This window comes from Zootoca vivipara, chromosome 12, assembly GCF_965207765.1.
Source record: "Zootoca vivipara chromosome 12, rZooViv2.hap1.1, whole genome shotgun sequence".
NCBI lineage: Eukaryota > Metazoa > Chordata > Lepidosauria > Squamata > Lacertidae > Zootoca > Zootoca vivipara.
The window spans coordinates 31760509-31771115 of record NC_142595.1 but is presented as its reverse complement, the minus strand read 5'-3'; the positions used below and the strand labels follow the sequence as shown (position 1 = coordinate 31771115).

Here is a 10607-nt window from a genome sequence, read left to right as displayed (position 1 = left end):
CTCCCTCATTAGGTTCTGAGGCAGGGGGCAAACACAAAGCCTTTGACTCTTTGCACAAAGCAGGTTCTCCCCTTAGGGAGAGTATGGGTTGTGGAAGGGTGAACAAGACATTCCCTGGTCAGTAGGGGCGGGTCAGATTGGATGGCCACTGAGGGTTTGTTGCTGGGGAGAATGTTATGTAGCTAATTTTGATTGACAGCCACAGCATTTAAAAGGGGGCAAGCAGGTTGCGCTTTTGCTTTTGGGTGCTTGCAAACGGATCTCCCTCCCTCCCTCCCTCCCTCCCTCCCTCCCTATATTTAGGGGTTTTTTTTGCTGCGCTTGACGTAGCTGTGCCTGTCATGGGGTCGCTCATATTGGTATGGGGGCCTGGTAGGAATTTTGCCATCTGGCTGATTGGCTGGTGCCAGGTGGTTTTTGCCTACTGCATAGCAAACTGTCACAACTTGTAAGGTTGGCGGTTAGGCATTGGTTCGAATTGGGTGGGGGAGGGGTAAGGATTTGGCTGGGCCTGCCCCTCAAAATTGCTGCTGCCTTTAGGGGTATTCCGTTAAAGGAATCCTGGGGCTCAACATGTTTGTCCATACCCCCCCCAGGGGCTAGGAGCGCGCATGAGCCCCGGGGAGCACCTGGGGGAGAGGTCATAGGCCGTGGTGCCCTGCCCCAGCCTCTCTCAGAGGGTGCTTACCTATCCTGACATCCCCAGTTCGCTGGGGAGTCAGATCTGTCCCAGGCGGGGGACAGATGGCATGGGAACCAATGCCTAAGCAACCACTCACATTCAGTTGTATTTAAATAAAGTTGTGGCCAAAATTAATGCCAAAAAACAAAACTTAATTTCCGTGTGATGTGTGAAATTATTTGGTGGGAAGTCTTGGTACCTCGGCACGCAAAGAGTAAGTCAAGCTTCCATGTCTTCCCAGTCCCAGATTTTACCAGACTGGACACTGGCCTGCTGTTCTCCTTCCACACAGGATGACATCACCTCCAGCCGGGGATTAGGGAGAGGCCTGCCCCCATCTTTGGGAAGCATCTCAAGCTCATAGTTTCTATGACAACACACCTGTGCTTGGCCAGCTCTTTTCAGTAATGCAATGAGATGCTTAACAGACTTGACTCAGGCAATTAATTTAACAAAGAGAACCAATTCGACTATTTCCAGCAGTTCTTTCTCTGCTACAGATCCCACCCTGCAGATTCTGAAGTCTCTCAGCTTCAGATTGTTGCCTTCCATGTCTTGACAGAAACAGCAATGGCAAGGGGCAGATCTAATGTGTTTGGTCCCCACTGCCCCTCTCTTGTGTTAGAGTTAACAATCTAAAGTAATGCTTGAATACAGTTACAGTGGTCAATGCTAGCATGTAGAAAACAGGTTACAGTGACCTCCATGTGTGGCCATATCATATTTACTGGCATGATAAAACTGTTTCTCTTTCACACATACGCTTATAATGGTCAGGTAGAAAAGGGGACAAACAAAATGGTTATTTGTGGGGAGAGGGGATTAGATGGGACAGAAGCAGTGGTGTGTGAATTTGTCTTCTTTATCCAAGCCACAGAATTCAGATTGCTTTTAACACATGGAGTCAGAGAGCACAAAGTATCCATTGCCCTCACCATGTGAGTGGCCTCGCATAAAGGGAAATGAGTAAACCACCCGAGCTCAAACGCTTTGATTAAAACTTTCTGATCTGTATTGAGAAACAGCCCCAAACTCTGGTCTAACTTTGTGAGTGGCATTTACTGTAACTTGTGTTTACCTGAATGCCGTTCTTGCCATTTATTGTCAGTTCCCAAAGGGGCTCCTCCCCAAAGCAGAAACCAAGCCAAGATCCTGCAATTAGGCTTAATTGTCAGAGGCAGCTCTGGCGACAGGCTCAATTAAAAGCTGTTGTCAGGTGCACAAACTAAGTTTGGAATGAACTTTGCCAAATAGCTGATTATCAGGTACGGCAACTCTCCGGTCCCTTAGACACAGCTGCTGCCTCTCAGCCATCTCCGTTTAATAATACCAACAAGCAAATGACACAGCTGGTGTCAGAAGGGAAACACAGAAGCGTTCAGGGCGGGGGGGGGGGAGTTTCAAACTTTTTCTAGTGTGGGTGATTTCTCATGGCATACTCTGTACTCAGAACTGCAGACAAAAAAAAATACTGCTAGACATTAACCTGGTGCAATTGTAGAAATCAAAACTAAATACAAAGGCCTTCATAGTTTGAATGAATGTTTGGGCCTGTTTGGCATTACAAATCAATTGAAACAGCAAGTGCTTTAAGCCTAATCCACACACACATAAAACCCCTCACTTGTGACTGGCTGTAGCAGAGCTTTCCAATCTTTTCATGTTGGTGACACACTTTTTTAGACATGCATCATTTCGCAACACAGTAATTCAGTTTTACTAGCAAACCGGAGGTTAAACTAACCCCTTTCCAGCTCCGGGAGTAGTGCGGGGAGCGCTGGGCGACACACCTGCACACTGCAGCTGACACACTAACATGTGAGGACACACAGTTTGGAAAGCTCTGTGCTATAGCTAGAGGGTTAGCAACTGTCCAATTGAATGTGTACATGGGCCAGGATTGACCTCGGCTGGCACTGTGAAATAGCAGCAGTAGCATCCTCTGAGTGGTAGTGCTATACTTATCAGGATAGGGGTGGGGGTGAGGTGAGGTGGCAGCAAGGTCAGTCCAGCAGCTCCAAGCTGGTGGCAGTGGCTCTGCCGCCACCAACCTGAAGCTCTCCCAACCTCTGCTACATCCCTTTTTGGCCTAAGGAGCATAGCACCCCGCCACAAAGAGGACACTAGTGCTGCCCACCTGCTATGAGTTGTTGCTGCTGTGAAGGTTGCTACAGATTTGGCATTCTCACAGCCTCCAAACTTCCCTCCCATCTATAATACATAAGCAATCCTCTTTCACCATATAGTTTATTAATCATATCTTGACTCGGTCTCTCCATGTATCTGTTTATTATATGAATATATTTGTGTTCCACCCTTCTTCACCCATGGAGCTCAGTACATAAGAATTATCCCATTGTTATTTTTACTTCTGTGTGAGGGCAGTTAGGCCCAGGGACAATGACCGCTTCCCCAACATAAAGGGGAGGCGCATTTTGCGCAGTCGCGCGCAGCCCCCCTTGGGAACCCTAGGGCAGACCTGGAAGTTTGGAGGCTGGCACTGCCTACCTGAGGCTGGAGGCTGGAGTCACCGCCCACTCCATCAGCCGACCAATCTGGCCGAAGGGGGCATGCCAGGGGGATTGGCCAGGTAGGATCAGGTAGGCTTACCTGCACACAAAGAAGAGGAGCCATTCTTGGGAAGCAGCCGACGGATTCAGAGCTTTCCCACCCTCCACTCCCTAACCTTTTGCTTGCTTTACAGGTCCATAGAAAAATAAAATAAAATTAGAAAAAAAATAAAAAATTAAAAAAAAATAAAAAATATTTACTTCCACAGGCTTTTGCTTTTCAGGTTTTCTCCACAGGCTTCTTGCTTTTCAGGTTTTTCTTCCACAGGCGTACACGCACGCAGGCGCTGCTACAACCGGTCACTGTTAAACGGCTGGAAAGGACTTTCCCTGCATTGGCAGGTTTCGCCTTTCCCGTAGCAATTCGTCACAACTTTGGCGGATGCAGGCCTTGGGCGGAATCCTTTAGTCATTTACATAAAGGGGAGGGGCGTGGGGGCGGTGACCCCCCGCCCTATTGTGGCGGCAATAACAGGGTTCCCGTAATCGGGCATCAAAGGGGGGGCATTTGGCGATGCCACTTGGCTGGTTATTGCCCTCCCCTTCCAGCGGCGGCGATCGGGGGGGGCGGGCTATCTGCTTGAACATATGTTCTCCAGAGTTAGCCCAACTCCCACTCATGCTGGACAACCCTGAAGATCACCCCCAGCTGGGGGCTGGGAGGGATATACGCCCAATGCCTGCGCCAAGGTCTTCCTACATCTGAATTTTAATAAAGTTGTGGCCAATTTTTAATCCCATAAATACATGGTCCTGTGTCATTATTCCACTCGGGGCTGCCCTGGGGGGCTGGGGGGACTCCGCCTGACTGCGCAAAAGAGATGTGCTTGCCTTGATAAACATTCTACATTTATTGCACATAGTTACAATATACTTGTCATTTGTACTGGTGTACGAATGTTTGCATGTTTGCTAACTGGCGTTCCAGTTTGCAACTTCTACATGTGTGGATAGGCTTGCCTAAACAAACCTGTTTTAAGCAGGCACTGAAAAGAACACAGCAACTGCCTAGTGTCAATAAGCAGGGGGTTCCAAAATACAGGTACTGGGCTGGCACAATAAAAATATCAATTCCTTCCAAATGTGGCAGTGTCAATACAATATAAAATATTGTCATTTTGGGATATTTTGCTATGTTTTGTAAAAACAAAAATTTAATAAAGAGTTGAACAGTAAGAGAGAGAGAGAGAGAGAGAGAGAGAGAGAGAGGTGGGCCCACTCCCACAACACACAAACTCTCACATACAACCAGCCACATATTTTCATTCATCCTATGAAGACTATGCGATCTCATTCATACAGTTGCAAAAATTTTCTCCCGCACTCATCATATTTCATAGTGATGACTCATCATACATTTTTTTATGCTGCCCAGCAAACTAAAAGAAATGTTTTATTTTTGTAGCACAAAGATACAGTTTGACAAAGATTAATAATCTCCCACTGCCACATCTTATTTATTATTAGGCCACCATCAGGGTTATATAGGGTCAGACTTTATATATTGGGAGCAGGGTCATAATTCTTCTAAATTATTTGCAGCACAACCCACTAAGTAAGGCTTCTAGTCGGCGCACCCAGTGGTCTTTCATTGACCCATCCACCTGTTGTGATCCAAACTGGATAACAGGAATCATTGATGTTTACAGCCGACACTTGGAGGACTTCCTGGAAAACAAGAACAGAGTGGACAAAATATAATTTATATTAAACTGTTCCAATGAAACCTATAGCCCAAATGATTAAAAAAAATTATTTCAACTAACAAGTTCTGCAAAGTACGATAGATTTACTTCTATTAATTTATATCTACAACAACTATTTATATATACAACTATTAATTTATATCTACAACAAACCTGTGGACACTGTGACCCAGAATTCTCTCCCCATAGCATTGCCTTTTAGCATTCCCAAGCCTTGCTATAGAGTCATATTGCAAGCACCATACATAAAGTTTTAAGCACCTGTGGAGATTGGGCGTTTCCCAGATTCATCCCAGTTTGATCATCTGACATCTACTGAATGCTCAGTACTCACTGTACAATGTCAACTCATTTCTACAAGTTAATGGGCATGGCTAATTTCAGTGGGTATACTCAAAGTACATGTTAGTGGGATATGACCCACTGCACTTCTGGATGCATTTATAAATAAAATCTTGAACAATGAAGAGAGTTTTGGCACTATTAGCAAAAGCCAGAGCCCACAAACAATCATGTCACCACAAGGCCTAAATTGTTGGTTTCTATTCCTCTCACTGTGCAGTCACAAGACTGTGTTTATGCATTCTAGCAAAGAATCTTGTAATCATGGGAGTGGGTGTTTGCTGTATTCTGTTTCCATTTGTTGTTGTTTTTGTTTTCTTCGGACTTCTCTCAGCAAGAGGAGACATGCTTTCTTTTGTTGCGTCTTCTTAGTAATAAACGTAGTTTGTAGCACACACTTCTGCCTCGGTCCTTCTGTGTTTTACACTGCAAGACCATAACATTATTCTGGACTGGCTAGAGGGGCTTGGAGATGGGGGTTCTGCTCCTTTCTCCTAAGCCATTTCCAGAAAGTGGTGTTGGGGGATGAGTGTTCAGACCCCTGGGCTGTCACTTGTGGGTTGCCTCAGAGTTCTGTCCTCTCCCCCATGCTTTTTAATATCTATATGAAGCCGCTGGGAGAGATCATCAGGGGGGTTGGGCTGGGTGTTCATCAGTATGCAGATGACACCCAGCTCTACCTTGCTTTTAATTAGAACCAGTGAAGGCGGTGAATGTCCTGTGTGAGTGCCTGAGGGTGGTTGGAGGATGGATGGCAGCTAACCAATTGAGGTTGAATCCTTACAAGACAGAAGTACCGTTTGTGAGAGACAGGAGGCAGGCAGGTATGGAGGACTCCCTGGCCCTGAATGGGGTAACTGTGCCCCTGAAGGGCCAGGTGCGCAGCCTGGGAGTCATTTTAGACTCACAACTGTCCATGGACTCACAGGTTAATTCTGTGTCCAGGGCAGCTGTCCATCAGCTCCATCTGGTACACAGGCTGAGACCCTACCTGCCGGCAGACTGTCTCGCCAGAGTGGTGCATGCTCTGGTTATCTCCCGCTTGGACTACTGCAATGCGCTCTACGTGGGGCTACCTTTGAAGGTGACCCAGAAACTGCAACTAATCCAGAATGCGGCAGCTAGACTGGTGACTGGGAGCGGCCGCCGGGACCACATAACACCGGTCCTGAGAGATCTACACTGGCTCCCAGTACGTTTCTGAGCACTATTCAAAGTGTTGGTGCTGACCTTTAAAGCCCTAAATGGCCTCAGTCCTGTATACCTGAAGGAGCATCTCCACCCCCATCGTTCAGCCGGGACACTCAGATCCAGCGCTGAGGGAGGCCTTCTGGTGGTTCCCTCATTGCGAGAAGTGAGGTTACAGGGAACCAGAAAGAGGGCCTTCTCGCTAATGGCGCTCGCCCTGTGGAAAGCCCTCCCATCAGATGTCAAGGAAATAAAGAGCTATCCTAATTTTAAAAGACATCTGAAGGCAGCCCTGTTTAGGGAAGGTTTTAATATTTAATGCTGTATTGTTTTAACACTTGATTGGGAGCCGCTCAGAGTGGGGTACAAATAAATTATTATTATTATTATTATTATTACACTGTTTTTGACTAATGTAGCTGAGTCCTATATCATTTCTTTTTCTATAACTTCTACCAAACCACTTATTCTCATATAAGCTCACAAAGCTATTATATCCTGTGCACCAAGCTATTATATAATGTGTGACTTGTGGTTCATCTAACTAATCCTTTTTTCACTGTTCTGAAGACTATTTACTCAGTTCTCTATGGTCCTATCCAAACCTGTCATCTCAGATGTGCTGGCCTAAACCTGGAACTGTGCTCAGGAATGCTAAGACTAAGCAAATTTTTCATAAGAAGGTAGAAAGCTGACATAGGCTGGATCAACACACAGGGGGAGGGACTCTATAAACAAGTCATAACGAAAAACTATGTGAAATTGCACAATGTTTTGTGCTCTACAGAGCCAACTGGTGTCACATGTTTATAATGCAACTGGTGTCACATGTTTATAATGCAATTATAGCATTGTAACATGAGCAATTGGACAAACAGGCCAAACCCTACGCCAAAGGATAAATGGACATAAATCTGACATCAGGAACCATAAGACAGAGAAACCAGTAGGAGAACACTTCAATCTCCCAGGACATTCTGTACAAGATCTCAAAGCTGCTGTTTTATTACAGAGAAATTTCAGGAACAGACTGGAAAGAGAAGTTGCTGAATTGGAACTCATTACCAAGCTTAAAACCATGGAGCCACCTGGGATGAATAGAGACGTCGGATTCTTATCTCATTATGCATGATCAAGCTTTCTTTAGTGCCTCAGCCCTTGCTTCCCCCCCCCCAGGACTAATTGCAGTCATCATCAGTCATTAACAGCCATCTACAGGTTTACCACTCCCATCAGCCCATCACCCATTCCCACCCACCCAGCCACCCACCCTCTGTATATATATATAAGGGTCTGACACTTCTGTTTCCAGTGTATCTGAAGAAGTGTGCATGCACATGAAAGCTCATACCAAAATAAAAACTTAGTTGGTCTTTAAGGTGCTACTGAAGGAATTTTTTTATGAGCAATGTAGCTGAGTCTCAACCGAGTCAGACATGAAATCCATCTAGCTTGGTGTTGTCTACTCTGACTGGCAAGGACTCTCATTCAGCCCTGGAGATTCTGGGGAATGAAATTTTGATGTTTTGCATGCAAAGCAAGTGCTCCCAAGGTGGGGCCTTCCAGGTGTTTCACATCAGTCTTCCCACAACAAGTATGGCCACTGGTCAGTGGTGATGGAAACTGCAGTTTAAAATGTCTGGAGGACACCAGATTGGGAAATACTGAACTTCCCTCTCACTCTCCTTGGCCTACAAGGTGCCTTGACTAATTATTCATCCAGCCAACCACCCCTGTTATTCCAGCCCCCTGCATCATACTCACTGGTATCAGCACACCAGCTCCATTTCTTGTCCTTGTCATAGTTCCCTGTTGTTGCACACCAGTAATCCATCGCAAATTTCTTGATGCAGGTTTTGGAGGAACGGCCCATGTACACAAAGGGAAAGACACAGGGTTGTCCTTGATGATTACCTCCATGCTCTAGACCCAAACAGAGTGAGATTATATACATTGAAACATACTAGTGATGATCATAAAATGCAAAACAAAAACAAAATGGTGAACAAGTCACATATATATAAACCTTGCCAGGGATCTCCTTTACAAAGGCTTAGAAAGATAGCTACAAACCAAGGACAAAAGAATTGGTCAGGAGCCTGTGAGAGCAAGTGACAATTGCTCAATTGACAATAATGTTAAAGAAACAAGAAACTATAATAGTTCGGGCATAAGGAAATCTATACAAGCTACTGATGGTAGTCCCTAACCTCTTTAAGAGCACAGAAAGAGTTCTGCTGCATCAGACCAAAGGCCCATGTAATTCAACATTTTGTTTCCACGATGTCCAATCAGATGCCTATGGAGAACCCACATCTAGCTTTAAAGTTCATGAGGAGGATGTGTTTACTTTATTACAGTAAAATGGCTATACATATGTGTGACATAGGAAACGAGAAATAGAAGAAAATACAGGTCACCTTTAGTATTACAATTTTTCCATTTATGTTTGATCATTTCTTTCGTGTCAGGGTCAACTTCTGTGGCACACCACATCCCAATAGAGCTATCATTGGTGCAAGAGGAATAGGATTTACCGTTGTAAATAAATGGGCAGACACAGGCACCACCAACTGAAATGGAAACAGGGGACAAAGGTGTAAGAATAAAAACTGCAATTCATTAACTGGAAAGGGTGTAGTTATCATCCATGCATGTGCAACAGCTGTCTCAATTTTCACTTACTCAGCATTCAGTTTTCTAGTCAAATTGAAGCTGATTTAAGAAAATCACACACCAAACAGCAGAAACTACAGCATCAATATGGATCGTGGCTAATACCATGTGAATGTGGCTTCAAAAACTAGCAGTGAGCGAGCAGTGGATACAGAGCAAGCCACTGCTTCTCAAGCTGTCTCCTGCGGTGGGCTGGCATTCCCCCCTCCCCAGTGTGCCACAGACTGGTACCATATGTAGTCACTGGAGCATCCCACCCAACCTGGGCTGTGGTAGAGGCACTTGGGACCAGCAGCCATGCTTTCTCAGTCCATGTCTGAGTGCTTATTTATTTATTTATTTTGCCCACCAGTTTCCCAGGAAAACCCAATCTTTACCACTGAATCAGATCGAATGGCAATTTGGGTTTTCCATGGATTGCCATTTGTTCCAATTCAGCAGTAAAGAGTGGATTTTCAGGGATGTCAGGTCCAAAAACAAACAGTCAGATCAGATGTGGACCTGGAAAGCCCGGACCTGTGCCTAGAAATGTGGAGAAAGGTAAGCATGGGTGAGCCAATTATTATTATTAATTATTATTATTTATACCTCACCCATCGGGGTGGGTTTCCCCAGCTCCCATCACAAACTAAAACATCATACATTAAAAACTTCCCTAAACACGCTGCCTTCAGATGTCTTCTAAAAGCAGCAGAAAACCATGCCCCATTTTGGCAAGGGAAGGATGTGTCGGTTTTAAGGGGAAGGAATTTCACTCTACCCTTAGTTATACATGCCTGAGGTTTCGTTTAAGGGCTATAGAACCTCTATAAAGGCTGCAATCCTGCGCACACTTACCTGGGAGTAAGGCCCAGGGTTGTTTTTTCAGCCGGAACTCTCCAGAACTCACTTCCAGCACCTCTCAGGTAGGTGCCATTGCCATTATAATAGAACAAGGGAGCTGTTCATGTTGAGCTCCAGCACCTCTTTTTCTAGAAAAAACAGCACTGGCAAGCCCATTAACTCAGTGGGGCTTACTGATGGGTGGACAGACTGTAAGTCATCTTTTCCCCACTAAGACAGGACCATAGCTAAACACAAGTTGATGCAACTGATAGCTAGCTGTAAGAGATCCCTTGAAAGCAGAAATGAATGATCCACTAGCCTCGTTAAGATGAATGAGAAACAATCAATGGAATATTTCTTACCCACAGCTTCAGGCAACAATAGTAAAAGACCACAGGTGAGCAAGAGGAATGCCATGATGGAGCCCATCTCTTCTCTAAGGGACTCTGACGGGGAAGTACTCTTTTTATAAGCCCCACTTTGCTTTTCCTTCCTCCAACTACAGGTGTCTGATGTTTGCTCAGCCAGAAGAAATGGCACGTGTTTATATTTCCCAACAGCAGCTCAGTGTGCCTCATTGTTTTTTGTTTCCTCTTTGTGCACAATGCCAAGAACAAA

The 10607-nt window shown here is 45.2% G+C and overlaps 1 protein-coding gene across 1 annotated transcript; it reads right to left on the bottom strand.

Annotated features, from left to right (window-relative positions):
- Positions 1-4394: 4394 nt before the first annotated feature.
- LOC118078882 (matrix metalloproteinase-9-like) lies at positions 4395-10489 on the bottom strand. The gene is made up of 4 exons (XM_060281559.2): positions 10352-10489; positions 8909-9061; positions 8253-8411; positions 4395-4920 (listed from the first exon to the last, which is right to left on the bottom strand). Exons 1-4 carry the CDS (start codon positions 10416-10418, stop codon positions 4886-4888), a joined length of 414 nt encoding a protein of 137 aa, XP_060137542.1. The 5' UTR covers positions 10419-10489; the 3' UTR covers positions 4395-4885.
- Positions 10490-10607: the final 118 nt, after the last annotated feature.

Coding starts and splice junctions, on each gene's coding strand:
- LOC118078882 (XM_060281559.2), bottom strand. CDS start 10,418: ATGGGCTCCATCATGGCATTCCTCTTGCTCACCTGTGGTCTTTTACTA. Junction 9,062..10,351: donor ATTGTTGCCTGAAGCTGTGG/GTAAGAAATATT, acceptor TTTCCATTTCAG/TTGGTGGTGCCTGTGTCTGC. Junction 8,412..8,908: donor GAAAAATTGTAATACTAAAG/GTGACCTGTATT, acceptor GTTTGGGTCTAG/AGCATGGAGGTAATCATCAA.